The sequence below is a fragment of the Chironomus tepperi genome, unplaced genomic scaffold, assembly GCF_022539635.2.
Source record: "Chironomus tepperi strain 1889 unplaced genomic scaffold, CSIRO-AGI_Ctep_v1 contig_196, whole genome shotgun sequence".
Classification (NCBI taxonomy): Eukaryota; Metazoa; Arthropoda; class Insecta; order Diptera; family Chironomidae; genus Chironomus; species Chironomus tepperi.
In genome coordinates this window covers 441,509-464,329 of record NW_027226318.1, presented here as the reverse complement: position 1 = coordinate 464,329, position 22,821 = coordinate 441,509, and the positions used below count along the sequence as shown (strand labels likewise).

The 22,821-nt window shown below is 31.9% G+C and overlaps 1 protein-coding gene across 2 annotated transcripts in view; it reads right to left on the bottom strand.

Moving 5' to 3' along the window:
* Wnt5 (Wnt oncogene analog 5) overlaps positions 1 to 22,821 on the bottom strand; it is an 83,266-nt gene that overhangs the window by 22,292 nt on the left and 38,153 nt on the right. For both annotated transcript variants that reach the window (XM_070639358.1, XM_070639357.1), the window contains one exon: positions 6,470 to 7,997. In XM_070639358.1, the coding sequence (XP_070495459.1) occupies positions 6,470 to 7,997 (1,528 nt within the window). The remainder of the gene's footprint in view (positions 1 to 6,469; positions 7,998 to 22,821) is intronic.

The following is a 22,821-nucleotide window of genomic DNA, read 5'->3' as shown; positions in this document are numbered from 1 at the left end:
AATATTGAATCGGGACATAATGAATCTAGATCTTGATATTATGGAAATAGTGTGACTGGATGTTAACAGAATCTTAACATAATGTGCCTGAATGTTACTGGATCTTGTTATATTGTATAAATATGGTTCTTGATGTTACTGGATCTTCCTTAACTGTATAAATACGGTGCTGGATGTTACTGGATCTTCCTATATTGTATAAATATGGTTCTGGATGTTCCTGGATCTTCCTAAACTGTACAAATATGGTGCTGGATGTTACTGGATCTTCCTAAACTGTATAAATACGGTGCTGGATGTTACTGGATCTTACTATACTGCACAAATATGGTGCTGGATGTTACTGGATCTTGCTATATTGTATAAATATGGTTCTGGATGTTACTGGATCTTCCTAAACTGTACAAATATGGTGCTGGATGTTACTGGATCTTCCTAAACTGTATAAATACGGTGCTGGATGTTACTGGATCTTACTAAACTGTACAAATATGGTGCTGGATGTTACTGGATCTTCCTAAACTGTATAAATACGGTGCTGGATGTTACTGGATCTTACTATACTGCACAAATATGGTGCTGGATGTTACTGGATCTTCCTAAACTGTATAAATACGGTGCTGGATGTTACTGGATCTTACTATACTGCACAAATATGGTGCTGGATGTTACTGGATCTTCCTATATTGTATAAATATGGTTCTGGATGTTCCTGGATCTTCCTAAACTGTACAAATATGGTGCTGGATGTTACTGGATCTTCCTAAACTGTATAAATACGGTGCTGGATGTTACTGGATCTTACTATACTGCACAAATATGGTGCTGGATGTTACTGGATCTTGCTATATTGTATAAATATGGTTCTGGATGTTACTGGATCTTCCTAAACTGTACAAATATGGTGCTGGATGTTACTGGATCTTCCTATACTGTATAAATACGGTGCTGGATGTTACTGGATCTTACTAAACTGTACAAATATGGTGCTGGATGTTACTGGATCTTCCTAAACTGTATAAATACGGTGCTGGATGTTACTGGATCTTACTATACTGCACAAATATGGTGCTGGATGTTACTGGATCTTCCTAAACTGTATAAATACGGTGCTGGATGTTACTGGATCTTACTATACTGCACAAATATGGTGCTGGATGTTACTGGATCTTGCTATATTGTATAAATATGGTTCTTGATGTTACTGGATCTTCCTTAACTGTATAAATACGGTGCTGGATGTTACTGGATCTTCCTATATTGTATAAATATGGTTCTGGATGTTCCTGGATCTTCCTAAACTGTACAAATATGGTGCTGGATGTTACTGGATCTTCCTAAACTGTATAAATACGGTGCTGGATGTTACTGGATCTTACTATACTGCACAAATATGGTGCTGGATGTTACTGGATCTTGCTATATTGTATAAATATGGTTCTGGATGTTACTGGATCTTCCTAAACTGTACAAATATGGTGCTGGATGTTACTGGATCTTCCTAAACTGTATAAATACGGTGCAGGATGTTACTGGATCTTACTAAACTGTACAAATATGGTGCTGGATGTTACTGGATCTTCCCAATCTGTGATCTATACACAGTCGAACGAACGAAGCGAAGCGAAGTGGAGTCCGGCACTACTGTGATCTATACACAGTCGGACGAACGAAGCGAAGCGAAGTGAACCGTCACCGAAATATTTTAAGTATTTACTTAAACGAATTGAATACACATGAATCGAAAAATCTATTACTTGATATGACTAAAAAGGATAAAATAAATTTATATAAAAAAAAACTTTTTTTAAAAAGTACACGCTTTTATTCAAGAGTGAACTAAAAAGAAGAAAATAATTTTTTTCCGGACACACAAATATAAAACAAAATTTTTAACTAAAAATAAAAGCGTGGGGCGCTCATAATAGACATAATGTTGACATTCTTAGTTACTTGGAAATTCAAGCCCACTACACAACAAGCTATAACAAGCAGATTTACTCCAATAGGTTTGATATTTAAATTGATAAAATTCTAAATATACTATATTTCAAATAAGAAAATTTCAGCACTAAAAAAAGTTAAATTAGTGCATAAAAAGAATTTGGAAATTGTAAGCAAGTATCCCGAACAGATAAGGAGCATGCTCATGAGTATGCTCATATAGTTGAGCATGTTCAATTATATTAATTGAGTGTACATATAAACACGCTCATTAAAATGAGAATATTCATTGTCTGCAAGGGTATTCGATTACTGTATATGGTAAACGTTGACATATATACAATTTCAAGACTATATCCAAGTAACTAAGAATGTATAACATTATGTCTATTATGAGCGCCCCACGCTTTTATTTTTAGTTAAAAATTTTGTTTTATATTTGTGTGTCCGGAAAAAAATTATTTTCTTCTTTTTAGTTCACTCTTGAATAAAAGCGTGTACTTTTTAAAAAAAGTTTTTTTTTATATAAATTTTTTTCTTTTTAATGTAAAGTAATAAGTCAAATAAACTGTTTTGGATGAGTCAGCACGAAAAGAATCCTTTTTTTATCTGTGAGAAACTTTTGCCTTTTTCTAATATTTCAACTGTTGATCCTTTTCTTGACTGCTATAATTAATTTGTTAGTGAAATAGCATTTTTTGATTCCGAATCGTAATTGCTGAATACTAAATTGTATGCAAATTTACTTTTTTTTCGCCCCGAGTTATTCGATAATAAAAAAGGTCATGGCGATTGTTAACCCACGAAAATGTGTTTTTTGGGTGGATTAACAATGCTTTTGTAGAAATCAAAGGTCATGATTAACCTTGCAGCTCATTTTAATGAATTTTTAATGCAAAGTTCCAAACCTTTCTTCAACTTTGCATCTAGATATCAATATGTCTCTCTAAAAGCAAGGCTTCAATTGCCAAAACTCCAATTGCCTGACTCTACAGCTCGGGATTCTCCATGCTACAACCCAAAAAGCATCATCTGCACAAACACAAAGTTAAACACACTAACAAATTTTCTTTACAAATCTCAGTTTTGTTGATCGAAACTTCTATAAATTTCAAGTAAGTCTATCAATATTCATTATTCATGATACAAAATTATGCATTCAAGTCAAAAATTTTAATTAGCTTCAGAGATTCACATATAAAGTAAATATTTTCATTAATCTCGATATTAAGGTAAAGAAAGGGGTTCTGTTCGTCAATTAAGTAGCTTGAGATGAGTGTAGCGAGGCTTCTCGGTGTGTCGGGTATAACTTCATCCTAACTAAGCCTCTGACTTGACGAATAAGAAACTAGAGAAACTTTTCTTTCGCAATGTAAACAGAAAGACCGAAAAGTCGACTTTTTCTAAGTTTACACGCCTTAGGTATGTTAAAGACATACCAAAATGTACGGCACAGACCATTAGAATCAAATATTGGAGTATCGAAGTTTGTTTTTTAAATTTTTCATATTTTCGAAAAACTCGAAATTAATTTCGAAAAAATTTCAAAGAGTTTGATCTGAAATTGCGATATATCGACATGAAGATTCTATGACTTTTGGTTCAACAAGCTCAATTTTGAGTACACATCATTTACAAACAGTCCCTAACAACATTACAAGATTGATCTCAATTAATTATTTACATTCTATATGAAGTAAATTTATTTTTGATATCAATTTGATGAATTTTGAATGATAAGATGGTAAAAGGTCAATAAATCAATGCTGGATGTATATTTTCTAAGATAAAAATCTTTGAAATTTTCAATTAACATAAAATTATAATAATTTATATAAAGGACTCTTTTTTTCGGTACAAATTAGAATAAATTTGCCATAAGCTAACAGAACCAACATTTAAAGACCCTCATTATGAATTGTTGACTTTCCCTTAAAAACTGCAACTGATGTGGACTTTTCTAACTCAAACAAAGTAATTTTTTTGTGTAAAATAAAGTTTAAAAACTAAACATTTCAAAAACACAGACAAAAAATAATAATTAATTTTTCTCCGTTCATTTTTTTCTTTTATAAGACACATAAAGGATCCTACCTAAAATGGAATTAAAGAGAAAGGAAAAGTAGCTTATGGTTTTGTTTTCCGTTCCAAAAAACTCAACATTTTCATAAAAATTTAGACAAAAAAAAGTCTTTCAAATAGAAGGAATGGAAATAATGAAGATTAGAAGAATAGAAGGTCGATTTTATGACTTTGAGAGGTCATATTATTGTTTGTAGAATTGTCATATCGAAAGTGACCGTTTTTTACAAATTCAAATTTTCGAACTTAATTTCGAATTTTTTGAACTTAATTTTGAACTTTTCGAATTTAATTTCGAAGTTTTTAAATCAAATTTTGAAGGTTTTGAACTTAATTTTGAACTTTTCAAATTTAATTTTAAAGATTTTAAACCTAATTTTGAAGTTTATGAACTTAATTTCGAAGTTGTCAAATTTATTTTCGAATTTTTCGAACTTAATTTCGAAGCTTTCTAACTGCAATCTCTAAAAATCTGGAATGATCTGAAGGAATCACATCATTCATGTTTCACTCCAAATAAGTCACCAAAATACTAAAAATAGTTGACATTCCCCGAATCCACTAACAACATCCTTTACAAACTGTATACAACTAATTCTCTATCCATTTCATGTCATCGGATGTTAATGAATATTTAACAAAATCTTTCCCAGAAGAACACTTTATCCAAGTTCAAGGGCTTTTTCCCCAAAAATCACATTACATCCGTTCCAAAAAGCACCTTTTTTATATTTCAACATTTTAGTCATTTGAAGTCGCGCACATCAAAAATTTTTGTCACGTCAAATCCGCGTAGGATTAAAAGGAAAAATATTTTTAAAAACACTTAATTCCACTCACATGTTTTCACGAGATGCATAAAATCTTTCTTTTTTATTGAAGCTCAAAGGAAAGCCTCTGGAAGTCGATTTTTGAATTTGAGGTAAGAAAAGTAATCTGCAGCACATGAGGCATAAAGATTTTATGCCGTAATGAATCGGAAATTGATGATGATGTAAATTTATGAAAATCAACCCTCTCATGGATGCCATAATGATGTGTATGAAAAGCTTATGCATCAAAGGATGTAAAGCAAGTCACACGATGTGAAAAAGCTTACAAATTTCCATCATAGGATCGGTGAAAAGGGTCAAATGACCGCAATAGGAAGCAGGCTATTTGTAATGAAAGCAATCTGATTGAAACAACTGACCCTCAAAAAAAGATCTCGTTCCTTCCTTCATTATTCTTTTATATATTTGAGCCTTTTGTTTATAGCTCTGCATTCTCAGCATATGTGTGTGTGAGTGAGTTAGCAAACAGCAATATTTCTCAATTTATATAAACATTTCGACAGCTTGCATTCTACATTATACCTTAAGTGTCAAGTGGATGTCATGAAAGAAAGCTTTAAGTGCTTTTTCATATAATACACGTGAAATAAATATTGTATATACATGAATGGATATAGAAGTCCTCTACATGCTGCTAAACTCCTTCAACATCATTTCTCTTTCATGAGTCTGAGATGTATTTAGGGATTCTCAAAGATACGGCAGTTTTTGAATCTCAGAAATCCGTTATTTTTTGAATTTTAAAAATTCGTTATTTTTGAATTTTAAAAATCCGTTATTTTTGAATTTTGAAAATCTAAAATCACTAAACCGAGAATCAAATCGACCTTCCTACCTCATCGAGTATCCCCAAAGCATCAACAGCAGCACAACTTATTTAATTCTAAATTAAAACTTTACGACATCACATCCTTTATTATTCTCACTACTGCACATGCACAAAGGATTTTCTCTTCCATCAAATACTTTAGAATGGTGTTAAGTCTTGAAAAATTCAACGGGATATTGATATCGGTATGTGAGGACATTAAAAATGAATGGTGGATGTGAATTGAAAGTAATTTTCTTTACGTGAAAGGATTTTTTGTGTCAACAGCTGGATGCTTCAGAGATTTTTATGCAATATTATTAACTTTTTCTCGAAGAAAATTTCATTTTTCTCACAGCATCCTACATAAATGTGTTTATTTATTGTTGATTGAGTTCTTTTGTTTGCCATTACTCCTTGTTGTTATTAATTTTTTATGTGTAGATAAAGTTGTAGGTGGAATAATAATTAAATGTCAGGTCAACTTGGTGCAAAGTTTTCATTTGGATATGATAGAGTTGATGCAAGTAAGATTGGTTTTCAAATTTTTAACGGATTTTTGAGATTTGAATTTTAACGGCTTTTAAAAGTTTGAATTTGTATGGGTTTTGAGATTTAAATGGTTTTAACGGCTTTTTCAAATTTGAAAGTTTAACGACAATTTGATTTTTGAATTTTAAATATTTTTTTTTTAAATTTCAAAATTTAACGATTTTTTTGAGACACAAACATCCAGTCCACAGAGTTCACCTCATAATCTCAACCCCGTACATAGCATAATTAAATCTGAATCTCAACTCACCTGAATTGCAGCACGTGCTCCACGTGATATAGCTGGCATAATTCCCGTAAACTGCTCGCACATCTTTTGCTGTCCTTTACTCATTCCACTCACATCGTAACAATGCTTTGGATTTAAATCGATTTTTTCACTCGTTTCATTTTTAACAGTCGATGACTCAATCGGAATCAATACATCACGTTGCATTTTATTTTGGTTACGTCTTCTATTTTGCTTACTCCTTATAGCACGTGATAATTTACGATTATTGTCATTTTGATTGATATTTGGATTATTTCCGTATGGTTTGTCATTCAAATTTATAATATAAGGTTCACTTGATGTTGTCGGTGATGTGCCAATTAGCACCTGACTTCCATTATTATATGATCGCATTAATAATTGTCTTTGTCTTTGTTCACGTCGGATAGAGCGCAATGGCACAGCTGTTGTCGTTGTCGGTATCATGTTTGATGCTTGTTGCTTATTATTCCTATTCTTCTTCCTCTCCTTTTTCGATTTCTTTTCATTTTTCTGATTCTTACGGCGTTCCTCTATCGAACGTTGTCTCTTTTCTTCTTCAGTGTCTGGCTGCTGTTGATCGTTTTGTAAAAAGACTTGCGGCACAATTGTTACACGCTCAACTCGCGTATATGGATATGAGACATCACGTAAAATTTGTGAATTTTGTACGTTTGGCATATTTATCGATGGCTTCGTACGATACATTGTACCAATTGTCATTGGAAATTGCATCGTGGTAGTTCTAACTGATGTTGTCGTGACTTTTTCTGTTGTCGTTGGTTCTGGTGTTGTTGTTGTTGTTGTCGATGTTGCCTTCTTAAATACTACAAATTTACTCTGAAAGCTTTTATCTACCTCACTATAATTTTTTAACATTAAAAGGTGATTCTTAAGATCTTCAATATTTGATTGTGGCTTTGGTAACGGTGTTGGAGTTGGAATTGAACGTTCTCGTTCTATTAATGTTGTTTTTAATGCCAATGGCATAATCACCTTATGACGTGAATCATCTGAATATGAATCCATTTGTTCATAATGACTATTGGCATTGGCAATGATTTGTATCGTCGGATGATCACTATTGTTGTTGCTATTATTATTTTGGATGTTATTATTATTATTATAACTATGCTCATCATCTTCAGATTTATGTATGTCTGTCACAATTGGCTTTATAATGTCCATCAAAATTTTATTTGTTGCTGACTTATTAAGATTCTGATTCTGTAATTCTTGAATTTGTTGTTGCTGTAATTCATATAATTGCTGTTCTTGATGCTTTCGTGCGTCTTTTGCTTCAAGTAAATCACTCTGTATGCTGAATTTTGTTTTATTAATGCCTTTAAATCCCGCCGTCTTCTCATCACGTCCAATGGGATTAATAAAATTACCCAAATTGTGTAGACCATTTTTACGATGTCTTGGATCGGGATTTTTGTCGCTTAAATTTAAAGATACACTCACATCCGATATCGTCTCATAATCAGCCGTAAATTCTATAAATGGAGATTTGATACCTAAGCACCTGTTGAATAAGGAATGAAAGAAAATTGTTATTAATTGAATTAATTAAAATGATTTTAAAAAAGTGAAATGAAATTAATTTAAATAAAATTTGTTGTCCAATTAAGCCCCCACTTATCAGACAGAGTGAGATATTCGTATATCATTAAATACATACTGCTGATGTATATCGTTCAAAATTCACATCACACGTCATGTATGCATCGCAGAAGCTGAATTATACATTCATTTTAATTACGTGAAAATGAGTGATGTGTAATTGAAACCATAATGGAGCCCTTAAGCGGTGTAAATTATGGAAGGAACGTAAAAGATATGCTTTTTTGATAAAGTTATTATTTTACAAGGGCTTTTCGGTTTTTAAATGATTGCTATGACTTTAAATTGTAACAAAGAAAGTTTGAACTTTTTAACGGTTTTTTTGAAATTTGAATTGATTTCAATTGCAATGAAGTTGGCTGCTATATTTTTACTGCTTTAAAAGGCAAATTTTAACTAATTTTCTGCCTTAAAAGTCAACTGGATCTTAATAAACCTCTAAATAAAGCTGCTTTCAGCATAACTGGATGAATCAGATCAATATTTTCATTAGATTTAACTTTTTTCTCTCGAATTTCTATAAATCGTATCAGTGTCATTCTAATTTTATCACGAACTAATCTAATTTGCCTAATTCCCATCTCGATATAAAGTAAAACATCAATATTGACAGCACTAAAATATACTTGATTAACATTCATCAGCCGTTCCCTTTTGGGGAGCTTAAAATGTTTATCAGCAATAAAAAAATAAATGTAAATCTTTTGATTTACAATGTTTTCTTCTAAATAACTTCATCAAATTCTGTTTTGTGTATATATATCATTCACACGTACGTCATTTACATTATCAACTGACGCCCAATGTCAATAACTCAAAAAAAGAGTTTGAGCTGTCTTATCACATTTCATTTTTAGTATGCAGGAACAAAAAATTCTCGTGAAAAACAAATGAAAAGTGAGACAATAATGTTGCTGTTTCTAAGCAATGATGTTGTGTTGTGTATGATTGTGGGTGGGTAGAATGAAAGAACTGAGATAACGACAAAAAAATTATTTTATTGTAGATATAAAAAAAATCTTATTTTAGTCGTGGAAAGCCTACATGCAACTATTCAGGACATAACAAGTGTCAAACGACTTACATGACACTCGAGTATGTCTTAATTAAATTTTTCTCAGAAAATTAATTCATTCATGAAAACATTTTCAACTGTGGATGCAATGACACTTGATGCAAATAGATAGTAAGTGAGAAATCACAGAATGGAGTCGTCCACAACTGACGTCACTCGAAAGAACCACTTTTAAAGTTCAAATTTTGAACTAACGGTTAAATTCAAATTTGAAATCTCAATGACCGTTAAATTTTGAAAATGAAATGACCGTTAGAATGTCTTCAGCACTATTTGTATTGACCGTCACTAATCAACGATCCCAATGGTACATAATGATTTAACTGCACAGATGAAATTTCATTCTTGCAACATAATACATGATGAACTATGCAATCTAAGTAGAAAAATATATATTTTTTTGTGTTCAAGTGGAATTTCACTCTAGTACATGAGCATGTAGATTTTTTTTTAAAAATACATTTTTGCATAATAGCTAGCTGCCGTAAGCACATTAGTTTTTCCATACGTTCCTAGAAACTTTATTTTTTTTTTCTGTACTCAACTTATCTTTTGCACGAGTAATAAAATAAAGTGGTTCATTAATGTTGATGAATGTGTATGAGTCGCCTTAGTGACTATGGTAAGTATGTGCATTACGTAGTGTAGTGTGTCGAGAATGCAATTATGACAATTTTCTTTCTCAAGTTATAACTTATAAGACTTGGCACTTTTGCTGTTGGGTGTAAGCCTAGCACTTTTCTTACTTATCTATCGCGTAGATTGTGGATTCACTGAGGGGAATTATTGGATTCATGATATTTTGTAGTTTCACACCCCTTGGTTCATTTGTTTGATCTAGGTTCAGGCCCTTTGAGGTTTTAAAATTTCGTAATTTCAAACTCCTTCAAGTATTTGAATATCATAATTGTATACCCTTTTAAATTTTTCATTTGCATAGTTTCACACCCCTTCGAATTCAAAATGACGTAGTTACTTAGTTTTTAAAATCGAACATCGAATTTTTAATCGGCATCAACTTACACCCTTTAAATTTGTAAATTTCATAGTTTCACACCCTTTCATTTTGGAAGTTTCATAGTTTCACAGCCCTTCAAATCATCAAATGGATAGCTTCAAGCTACAATTAACGAAAATAGCTCCAAAAATCCAGGAAGATTTGATAAAAATTTTCATAGAATCCCAGTGATGTCCATCAGCCATAAATTTCCCTAGACAAAATTTCCCTCAGTGCCCGATCATACATTTTCATATCGCAACATAAATATGCAGCATAACATATGATAGTGAATAATAACAGACACTTATTATTCAGCAATTTTTTCCAGCTTCTCATCCATGAAACTCATCAGAATTCTTTATTCTATATTCATAAGCCTTTAGCGTTCTTTTGCATGTCGAACCCAAGGTGAGATGAGAATTATGAGCAGCTCATTTCTCAATCACACATCATTTTTTAATTTCTTATTTCTCTTTTTAAAATACTGTCGATCATTTATTGCCATTCAATAGGTCTATGATTGCAGTTTGATAAATTGTAATCGATTTAATTCATCTGACAAATTTCTCCTCATTTTTCGTCATCGTCGTCTCCATTATGCTGTCTATTAAAATAAAGATGAAAATGATGTTTAGAGGAAATGGTCAATTTGTTGGTCACACATGATATTTTATCGATAAAAATGGCTTTAAGTGACTCAATTTTTTATGGAAATTTGTCAAGAGAAATGTACATCCATTCGTCATTCTGCACGACAATGGAACTTTTTAGAGACCATTTTAGAGTTTCAGATTCTCTAATCTCCATTTTTCATCAGAATGAATAAATTTGTGTCTTCTTCTTCTTCTGTTTCAGTTTATGTTACATTTGTAGATTACATGTAATCCATAATGGATAATCCTTTTGTACTATGATGAGTGCTTTATGCTATATCATGATTTGTGATATGTGTATCTCATATGCAGAACATGACATTTTGATTTATGGGGTAATGGAAAAGTTTAATTCATTTTTTGGGGGTCGTGGGTGACTGTGTTCATTTTGATTTTTCACTATAAAAGAAGCATCAAATTTGAATTTTTGAAAACCGTTAAATTTTTAAATTAATGAAAACCGTTAAAAAATTTTAATTTTTAAAAACCGTTAAAATTCTTAGTCTCTCCAACGTCGCTGTGTTTTGTTGGACTTAAGGTCTTCTTGCGGCTACATGTTGCTTGTTTTTGAATTGTGCTGTTCAGATACCTACGAATTAACCAAAAAATCCAATTCCACTAATTCCTTTAAGCTAATTTCATAAAAAAGTGTCCCAAAGAAACGTAAAGTAAGAAAGAAACGTGGAGCTTAGATCAAAGCATTGATATTGTGAAAGAAAAGAAAAAGACACAAAATTGGGGACTCTTTAAATAAAGTCATTAAAATGATTATCCGTCGCTTCGTGGCTGAAAATATTTTCTTTTTCGTAATTTAATTTTCATTTTCTTTTGAATGCCTCTTGAAGGAAGATGTCGCAATTTGCTGGGGATTTATAGAGACACTAACATGTCTGACATCTCTTCCCCGATTTATTTGATGTAGATTCGCATGTGTGCAAATTAACTGCATTAATTAAGTGCGAAGAAAAAAAATCTCTTCTAGTCACATTAAAAAATTACTTCCAATTGAGATTAACATAAATGTCACGTCTTAGATGCTTTTGGAACTGTAAAGTTAATAGCCGTGTACTTATAGCACGTGTGTTTAGGAGAAAATAAACTCGAGGAATCGAAATCCATGAAAGATTTTTTCTTCTGATCTCGTTTAATAAATCAAAACTTTTCAGCTGTGACGAATGTTGTGTTGGATATGAATGTGAATTAATAATTTTTTGAGGCAGAATTTTATGAGAGAAATGAGATTATGATGACTTTTTATTGACTAGATGGCTGAGTGAATTTCAGAGTCGATTTTGAACCGTAAAATAATTTGAATTTTTGAAAACTGTCAAAAAGTTCGAATTTTTGAAACCGTTAGAAGATTTGATTTTTTGAAAACCGATAAATATTTGAATTTTTGAAAACCGTTGAAAAATCTGAATTTTTGACAACCGTTTAAATTTTGAATTTTAGAAAACCGTTAAATGTGTTTTTCAATTCTTTAAAAATGCGTCCAAAAAATTTAAAACTCACATTCCCATAACTCATTCTCAAACCTTACATAAGCGACATTAAGCGAAAGCAATTTTTTTCAAAAGGATTATCGAAGAGTTTTCGACGTTTTTCATTTACTTCTTCAAAAAATACATTTTCCTTAGTTCATTACACACCATGATAAATTTTATACTTTTTATAAGGATGCACAGGATTTTTCATTTCATTCTCACTCAGTAAAGAGATTTACGACTGTGACTAAGATTATGTCAAGTGGCTTTTATTTTATGAAAAATTATTCGATAATTTCTGGCAAGTCGTTCAGATGGATTAGAACGGAAAAGGAATATAAATTGAAGCTCATTGTTGCATGAGGAAGGCACTGCTCCCTTCATAGCATTCAATCAAATATCAAATTGCCAACAATTTTTCAAAATCGAATGCATTATAATAAATTATTTAATTCTGTGTATCTCTCTCTCTGTTGCCATACTTTTTGAGCACTATCAATGCTCAGTAATTGAAAGAAAACATTTGTATTTTTATTTATTTTGTTGTGACATCCGAAAGCATCAAGTCGAAAATTGATGTGATGATGGGTGACGATTGACGTTATTATTAATTTTTATGCGACAAATTTTTGAGTGCTGTTTTGCAAATATTTTCATTTTGTTGTTGATTGACATGACTCAATGTTGAGATTTTTTAGGGGCAAATGGAAATATTTTTGAGGACGCAATTATGTTGATGAGTATTAGGGGTGTTCATAAGTTACGTCATTCATGATTTTGGAAACTCGAAGTTACCAAGAGCTCTAATTTCAGCTTAATCTCGTATTTTAGTATTGATAGGATTCGAACCTATGGACTTTCGAGTTATCAAATCGAATTTGAGCAAAGCGTCTTGCCGATTGCCACAAACAGTCACTTAACTGCTGATTCAACTCACTACAGATCCAGCAATATACAATGTAATCAACTAATTCCAACAAACCTCCTCAATGTCTCAACAAATTGCTTTATTTCCATTTCATACTCAATAAAAATTAGCAATAAAAACTGATTCCGTCTGATTGCATAAAACAATCTTTATCACCCATGCACAACATTGTCCTACAACATCGTCATAATTTGGTACAACAGTCATTTTCTGTCATTCTACATTCTCTTTTGCTTCATGCCCATTTCGTACGTAAATAAAATTATTACACTTTAGTCTTTACCATGGTTCGAAAAAAATTTGCATGAAAATTGCGAGCACAATAAATCACGAAAAAATTGCTTAATGATTCATACCCTCCATTGTCTTGATTGAATTTGAGCTCTTGTTTGACATGCTACTACAAACTTAATCGGTAGCAGTTGTCATAAATTCCATTTGTCGCTTTTAATTTACCAGATTTATGAGTTTTCGACTCGAATGAATGTTTAAAAGACAAAATAAACAACAAAAAAAAAGAACGAAATAGAAGTAAGTAACAAGATCCGTTTCTTTTGATTCCCTTCTCACGGACTAAGACCATTTACACTTCATCTCTTTTACAATAAAAATATTCTGTTTTATTTTGTCTTCTTGTTTTTTTGTTTTAAGACTATTAGCCCTTTGTTGTCGTTTCTCTTTTGTTATCTTAATGCGATGCAACTTTTTCGAGAGCCTAAATTGAATTTTGAGGTAAGTTGATGACTGGAATTAATTATTGGTGATAAGGGATTGGAATGAGTTTTTACTTTTATGGAGAAATGCATGTTTGGGATTAATTCAATTGATAGAACTTTGATTTACATTCTAAATGTAGCTAGGAATCACAAAAAATTGGATTTGATAGTTTTCTAAAAATAACGGTTAAAAAAAATTTGAATTTTTGCATCACTTTCAGAATTTTTGAAATTTAATTGACTAACGGTCACTTTTTGAATTGACTTCAAGTTTTTGCGGAATTTTTGTCTAGAATTTTCGCATCACTTTAGTAATTTTCAAATCTTAAGTTGCCGTTAATAACAAATTAATTTAAAATTCAACAAATTTAACATTTTCCTTCTAAATAAACACAAATATATTAAAAAGTACAAATAGAAGTAACAATTTAGAGCAAATTCCGTCAAAATAACTTGTTGCTACCCATTCTCTCAAAGGACATTCTCATGTTAAAGCATGAACAAGCCATTCTGCTATAATTAAGATGATCAAATAACAGAAAAATACTTTTAGTCCCTTTTCTCACTTCAAATAATTCTCTTTTCTCGAAGCCATAAGTCAAATGTTTAAATTCTTTCGTTCTTCATCTTCTTCCTTATTTCGTTGACCGTCGTCGACTCTATTAGTCATTTGATGTCGTCTTTAAATTTTTTTTTTGTCTTTCCTTCTCTATTTTTGGGATAATATCGATATAAATTTATTAAAGCGACGTTAAAATGTCTTCTTTTTACGGATTATACACTTAATTTGAAAAATGTATAAAAAGACATCACATCGTATAGATTTATTTTTTTGGAATGTTGACGCCAATAAGATTTTCAACAGTCCGGTGATCTTCATCTATTAGAAAAGCGCAAGTTGCTGCTCAAAATGCGTATTAATGAGCTTGTCTTTTTATCCACTTAAATGGAGACAATCTGCTTTTAAAGATGTCACGTCTACCTTCTTTGCTCTCTCTCCTTTATGCTTTATTATTTTAGTTTTTTATTGAAAGTCAAACAAGAAATTTATGTCAATTTTTTCCCAAATAATCAAAATGCATTAAGACCACAAAAAATAAACTTGAAATTTATCATAACTTTTTTTTTTACTCTCGTATTTCTTTGTTTTTTGGTCTTTCTCTTAAAAAAAAACGAGAATCTTTTACATTTTAACCGAAAAGACAACAAAGAAAAATTCAATATTTTTTTAATAGCAAAATAAATAAATTCATCAATGACCATATTTGGGGGGAATTTATTGTTTTCTTACAAAAATATGAAAGATATTTTTTGTTTGGGATTAATTTTTGTCATTCTTTGGATTTACAAATCATCGGTGAGTCACTTTTGAATGGCTTTGCTGTAAATTGTGAATTTTTTTAGATGATATATGTTTGAATATATTTTGGATGCTGATCACATTGTGTGGTGAATGAACTGGAGAAGCTACTCGTGTTTGGTTGTTGTAGGTTGTTGATGTTTTCAGTGTTTTCTTAAGCAATTTTCAATCATAGACAAATATTTTTAATAAAAAAAAAAAACACGTGGAAAAGAAATTGTCAAATTTTTCGCTTTTTAGGTCAATTTTAGAAACAATTTCAATTCAAAAGTCTTTGCTCACAGTTTTAAAACACTTTTCGTTCCTATAAATGCTTCAACAATGAGAAATTACATTAAAATTTTCATCACAAACTTTCGAAGTGGAGGAAAATTTTCCCGCGCAAACTTTGAAATTTAAATTTTATCTTGTGGATTTTAAATTTCACTTTGAATATCAAATATTGCTCATTTCTTCCCCATAAACCACAAACAAAATATACAAATTTACATAAAATACCGAAAAAATTTCCTCATGCCAAAGCCATTGAGTCTGTCCCATCTCTTGTCTATAAATTAAAATATAAACTTGTCTTATCTCGAAATAATTGAGGAGTTTACAACAAATTACACCCCTAATATGTTCAATGATCACATTCAAGCACATAAATTTAAATTTATCTATTTTAACAATCTTCATATTTTCGAGCCATCACTGCTAGCTTATACATCTATTCAAATATTCAAATACATTACATAAAAAAATGTGTTCAATTTTTCCTCATAATCTTATCATCAAAATTGTCTTTCATTTTTTTTTAGAAACACTTAAGACACCTCAAATGTGTCTCATAAAAAGACAATAAATTCGATGTAAATTTTCAATCGGCGCCCACGAACGAGTCCATAAGTCAATATTAAAAACAAAAGAAGAGTCAATACGAAAATGCATTTCTGATGTAAAAATGAGATAAATATTTTCAGATATTGATATCGAATTGTGTAGCATAATAATTATAAGATGGATGGACATTAACGAGCATAAAGATGATGAACGAAGGTTACATCTTTGCATCACCGAGGGGCAAGCCACTAGTTACGTATAATATTCAATCTTAATAGCCATTAAATGACCTAAAAATCCCACTCGGACGTCACTTACGCACAATTCCCTTAAAATGTATGCGCGAGTGTGAATAGGATGTTGAAAATTGACATGTAAATATTTATACGTTCCATTAATATTTTACACATGTAATAATGATGGTTATGCCGACGATGTAAGAACTTAATTCTCATCAAGTGCCACACCATAATTTTTTAATTTACTTTCATTGAAACTTTTCTCAGAAAAATTGTGAATACATGATGATAATGATCTTGGCGGTGTGCCGTGAAATTGATAAACCATGCTTGACTTTTTTTCTGCTCTTTTCTTCTATGGATGTCATGAAAAATTGAGGATTTTCACTGCTAAGCTTCAAATGACGTAAATAATATGTTGGAAATACATAAATTGCTGTTATCGATGCTGATATTTAGATTTTTGCTCATTTATTGATGTATACAAATTGGTCTTGATGGGGTCGGTACGTGTGTTATGTCTAGGAGTTTCAGTAGCTGTGCCACAATGGATGCGACACTGAAATCCCTAAATGCATCTAATTTCAATAGAAAAAGTTAAATGACACGCCATTGAGTGTCAAAGATAGCATCAAGTGTCTACCTCCGTTGAAATCAACATCACTTCCAAATTCATCCAGAATACATTTTCTCTATGCTGCTCGTCTGCCAGACACATTCGATAAAATCGCAATTTTTCTCATTCTTCTTTACAATTTCAATTTCTACGTATATGCCATAGACAAAGATAAAAGTGTACAATTAGAGAACCGACAAGTGAATGGGAGAGAATCGAGCATAAATGTCACATTATCGAAAGTTGAGACTCTTCTTCTTTTTTTGTTGGGAAATTGTGAGTAATTGATTTGTCTCTGTCAAGATTTGATGAAATTGATTTTAGAGATTGACAAATTTTGGAATTGTTGTGCAATATTGAGAAGGTTTAGGTATTGGATGTTGAATAATTGCGACGGGAAGTTGACATTATGAAAGCGATCATCATTTTAAGCAGTCTTGGTGCAATATCATCAAAATTCGCAATTATTTGAAGCTATATGGTCTCAAAACCAGCCTGCTGCATCACACAACAAGTGAACGACCCCCAAAATGAATGAAATTCCATCAACAGCTTGAAATCAATCCAGTTCCGATTATCTTCCTGATAATATGTCAATTATAATTATTAAAAATGACAACAATTTATGCAAATCCCCAGCCAAAAAAAATTAATACTTAATTCTATCAATTTAATCCAAAATATGATAATATCATGTCTTGAATAAATTAGCATCATTGATGGATGAAATTAAAAATAACGTTATATAAATTCAAGCATAAATCAGTGTCTAAAAATAAAGAAAGAAACCTGATAACGTAATGGGACGTTCGTAAGTGATGTCTAGATTGAATTTGTGGTCCGTTTGGCATTTTTCTGTAAGTTTGGCTGCTATTGCGGTACTTAGACTGGGTGGCCTAACTTATTATTCTGTGGGGCTACAGCTGACTATCCTTCAGCCTCAATCGATCTATTAACACTAAGAAACAAGCTCCTAAAATGCCGCAAATATAGGCTTGGCTAAACCCAGCATAAAAAGCTAATTTTCATGTCACGCAACATCCAAACGGCCCCTAATGGCATACCCAGGCCAAGATAATTGACAAGCTTTTAATCCATTCAGTAATTCCAAAGATTTCTTCCTCTTGTGCCTCAATCACATTCACCACATAATCGACGGTTCAAGACTTTAATCTTTTAAATAAATAATATCGTTGACAACCGCAAACATTCATCACAAGTAGCTGACAAATTGCTTGATAAAATACATTTCGGTCATTATTTGTATTTGTCTCCGTTAATTAATTATGCACATACCTATGTCTATGGCTAATATTGTTGAATGAATGAGATGTAAAAATGTAAAGTGACAGAAGAGGTAAAAAGTGTGAAATGACATCGGCATATCCATGGGAAATATTAACAACAGTAGCTAGTTGTCGATTTATTGTTGCTTGTTCCGTGTAAAGTCTCGGCAAAAATTCAAATGATCTCGTTGGAATTTCCTCGTTGAGCCATTTCGAATAGAGAATTAAGGGCTTTTACACATAATTGACAGCCATACCCATTTTTCCTTATCGACTTCGTTTGCTGTATTTCTCAAGAATTTTTTAGAACGATAAAAACTGTAAAGAGCTCATCTTGTTATCTGTAGACATCCAACAAGATACAAAATTATATTCAATTTGAAATGTGACTTTGATGGGTACTTTTTGGAGTTGATTGGATGGATCAATAAAACATAAGTGGTTTGTGTAGAATTGAAATATTGGAAGGTAAGGCAATTGAGCTTTGGGAAGTGGATTGGATTGGAGAATTCAAGGAAATGATAATTTGAGGATTGAGCGATTTTTCAGAATTCTTTGAGGGCTGTCCTCTATCCTCTTAATTTACAATTATACCTAGACCAGTGGTGCGCAACCTTTTTTTTTCTCGGTCCACCTTGATGGTAAGTCATGACAGAAACCATATACGACGTAGGATTCAGGACAATTCCAGAAAAATATTGACGACACATTGAAGTGCCGCGGCACACAGGTTGCTAACAATTTACTTAAATTAACAAACATCATATCAACATCTAAATTACTCCGCACAACATTAATCAATTACAGGTTGATTACAGGTTAATTACCCACTATCTCAATCATAATATGTCAAAAGTTTAAGCTAAGCTTTGTAGCTGTTGAATTATTCAACCACATAATCATTTATATTTCACTCAACTCATTAAAAATAATTAACAAACCACACATTTAACATCATTAATTTAATTAATTGCTAAATATTTTCTGGTTTAATGTTCTGCGGATATCTAAACTTCAGATATTTATGTAAATGTATTAAAAATATTTGCTTGAAGCTGTGATTGTTTGACTGATTTAATGCAGCTCGATTAGCGAAGGAAGAGGATGGATGGTGTGAGCATCCTATAGGGAGGAGGTTAGACATGTCCTAGGCAACAAAGATGTGTGGAAGAAATTTGAATGATTGTCAATTAGAGCTCGACAGGAAACGAACAGCTTAAGTGACAAAATTTGGCAGTTTTGTCATTTTTGTCACTTGCCATCTGACTTGTCCACCCCCGAAGCTCAAAGCCGACTCGAATTTTGAATGGAAAATTTGATTTTACACTACACAAAGTTCAATTAGACTTGCAGCTCTGATCTAGAAGTTATGAAATAAATCCTAATTAAATCCGCTTGAACTTTAGATTCTGGGTCTCTTAGCGATTGCCACACGAAGTCATGTGCTGCCCGGCATAGACCAACATCGAGATTTTCTTTTCAATTTTTATAGATTATGCGATTATTTTTTATAGAAGAGTAGGCGATGTACATCGAAGTATTGATTTTCAAAAAAATTATTTGCTTCCAAAAAATATTCGAAAAAATCCCTTCCAAGAACAACATCTCCCTAAAGCTATTCGCGATGGTAAAACAAAAATTCTACGTATTTTAAAAATTTATAAAAAAAATGGGAAATGAAAACAAATTTACTTAAATTTATTAAATGTAACAGATGCTCGCCACTAAGGACAGTTGAAAAATCTCTATTTGTTGCGGACTTTTGTGTGTTTTTACAACATTTGACGTTGTTCGAGGAAAAGTTCATAAATTTTTTTTTGTTGTTTTCTGTGTGCGCCAAATGAAAAACAAGAAAAAGTTTTTCTTGCCACAACCGAGAAAAAAAAAATTCATTAAATTAATTTTTATGGCATTGGCATCCGAAAGGAATATAAAAATAACAGAGAATTGGTAATGAAGTTCTTGGAGTTTATGTGAAGGATGTGAGGCGCATTGAATGGGGAAGAAGTGATGAATCTAGGGATTAGGATTGCTTTGAGGTACGAGCTGTCATCTAAGGGAGACTTGGGATCACTATAGTGACTTACCGACCGAAAAAATCAGTAGAATTTGAAGATGATTTAGATTTTGTATGAAAAAGTTAAAATCAGGATATTCAGTATCGGCACCAAAGCAAAATCAATACCAGTTCTCTACACAGATGCCATACTCATTTCTGCTCATTTCGGTCATCAAATAACCTACACAAAATTAAATCAGTTCCCGAGTTGACAACTCTTAACTAGATATTATGTCAAATTGTCCACTGGGAGTGATACATAGTATACAGCGCCGATATTGCCTCTATTTCGGTGCATATGCTTAAATTCCAACTAGGAACCTTCCAAATCTAATACTCTAACAGCACAACATAGTTGGTAGGGCACCGAGACATCACCGTGCCAATGGTAACTGTAACATTGTTAACCTAGGGAAATTTCACTGACTGCATCGTGACTGCTGACTTCGACGATAAAAAATGTAGTTCCTCGCATTGTGCAGCACGAGATAAAACATTCTATACTCTAGGAACTGACCTACAGCACCACTATTCTCATAGACAGACAATCAAAGCTCATCACTAATAATTTCACTCTAGAGATATGTGCTAAAAGACATGAATGGTCGTTGACGTGATTGCAGAACAAATTTTTTCATTCAGTATATATTTTTTTTCAACCATTTAAATGCTTCCGGAGATTATCGAATTCAGTTGAATTTCGACCCCCGAGAAAAATATTTATATAAATTTTTATTAATTCGAATGTGATTAAGGCAAGTGATGATGATGATGATGAAATTAAAAGTAATTTTGTGTCATGTCGAGAAAATACATTTTTCACTAATTCCTCGTTAATCCTTTGCGGCTGCTCATAAAAAACACAACATTCGTCTATAAACAAATTTTTTTCGGATATAAACAGACCAGAAATATGAATAAAAATATTAATTAGGTTCTCAAAAGAGTTTTCAGCTGCCATTTTAATAATGATTATTATGGCAAACTGCTTGTCACATGCGACTGTATAGATGAACTATGAAATGAAAATGTGTTGAACATATTTTAATTGAGATTATAAATAAAGATGTCTGAGATGTTTTCAATGTTGGATGGATTAAGTTTAGGAATTTAATGAATTTATTCCTATGAAATGTATGAATGAGTGGACTGAATGGTGATGGTGATATATTTGGAATTGAGGGTTATCTTGAGTCAAGTATGATTTAAAAATGAATATTTTATGGTTTATCGATGAGGATTTGGGATAGATGTTTGGAAGATACTGACATACTAACAAAATCATCAATAATTAGACTATTGCCAACAACCAACCCAATAAAGAGATAGATCTGTGCTAAAAATCTACCAATTCTTGACAGAAGTCGTTCATTTTATCACGCTGTTCCCAATCATAGGGGAGGTCCATCTTAAAAACGAGCGCAATAAGTAAATGACCTCATATATTGATTTAATTCTTAACAATGATTATGAGATGAGTGTCTGATGGGAATTGAACCCACATCCTCAGAAATTCGAGCATGTCTTCTGATTTTCGAACATTTGCCTAATCATTTGATTACAGAAGCCTTACTGAAGCACTGGCAGATTAGCTTATATATGGATCCAAACCTCCTGAGACACCAACACATCCTAGTGTAATTTTGACACCTAACCCAAATAGTACAAGTCGGTTAATAGATTCAAAATCCAGCCCCCGGTCAGCGTAACTCAGGCATGATGTGGGATTAAATTCGAATCTTGCATCAAATTAGAGTTTCGTCAGCCTGTGCTGGATTTTGAACTGAATGTTGAATCGATTCGACTTGTGTTATTCGGATTAAGGAACTGAGACCATAAACCAAATTTAGAGAAGCCTCATTTTTAATTATATTATGGATAATAATCAAGTCAATTAAAAAACTCTTTCCAGCTCATATAAATAACTTAATTTCCGTCATTTAAGTGACCTTAATCTGAGTCTTAATTTATTTGATTTTTTTAATAAAACATTTTCAGATTATTTTATGACTTTTTAACCAAAACGACTCAGAAAATAGATATAAAGCTATTCTCACACTTGAACAAATTAGCTTTCAATTCTAGCTAATTTAAAAACCCATAAATTTAATTTTCAATATCGCCAATAAAACAGACTCAATAATAACTCACTCACATCTACACATGCATGAATTTTAATCCCACCTCCTTCCATGCTCATCATCACAGCTCATATTGACTTTATCATATCACACATGTCTCAACTTCTCTTTTTATTTCTCCTTCATTCAATAAATGCAAGCATCCATGATTGTGCTAATCGAGTGATTGATAGTATATACGTATGGGGCACAAAAATTTTTTTTGATTGCTCAATTTGGAGATGAATAAAAAAGTTCAGGATGGGATGGAAATTTCAATAAATCGCAGTTCATATCCATATACAAACAGATGTTTCATATAGCCAATTTTCATTCAGAATTCACTTTTATATCAAGTTCCAAAAAGA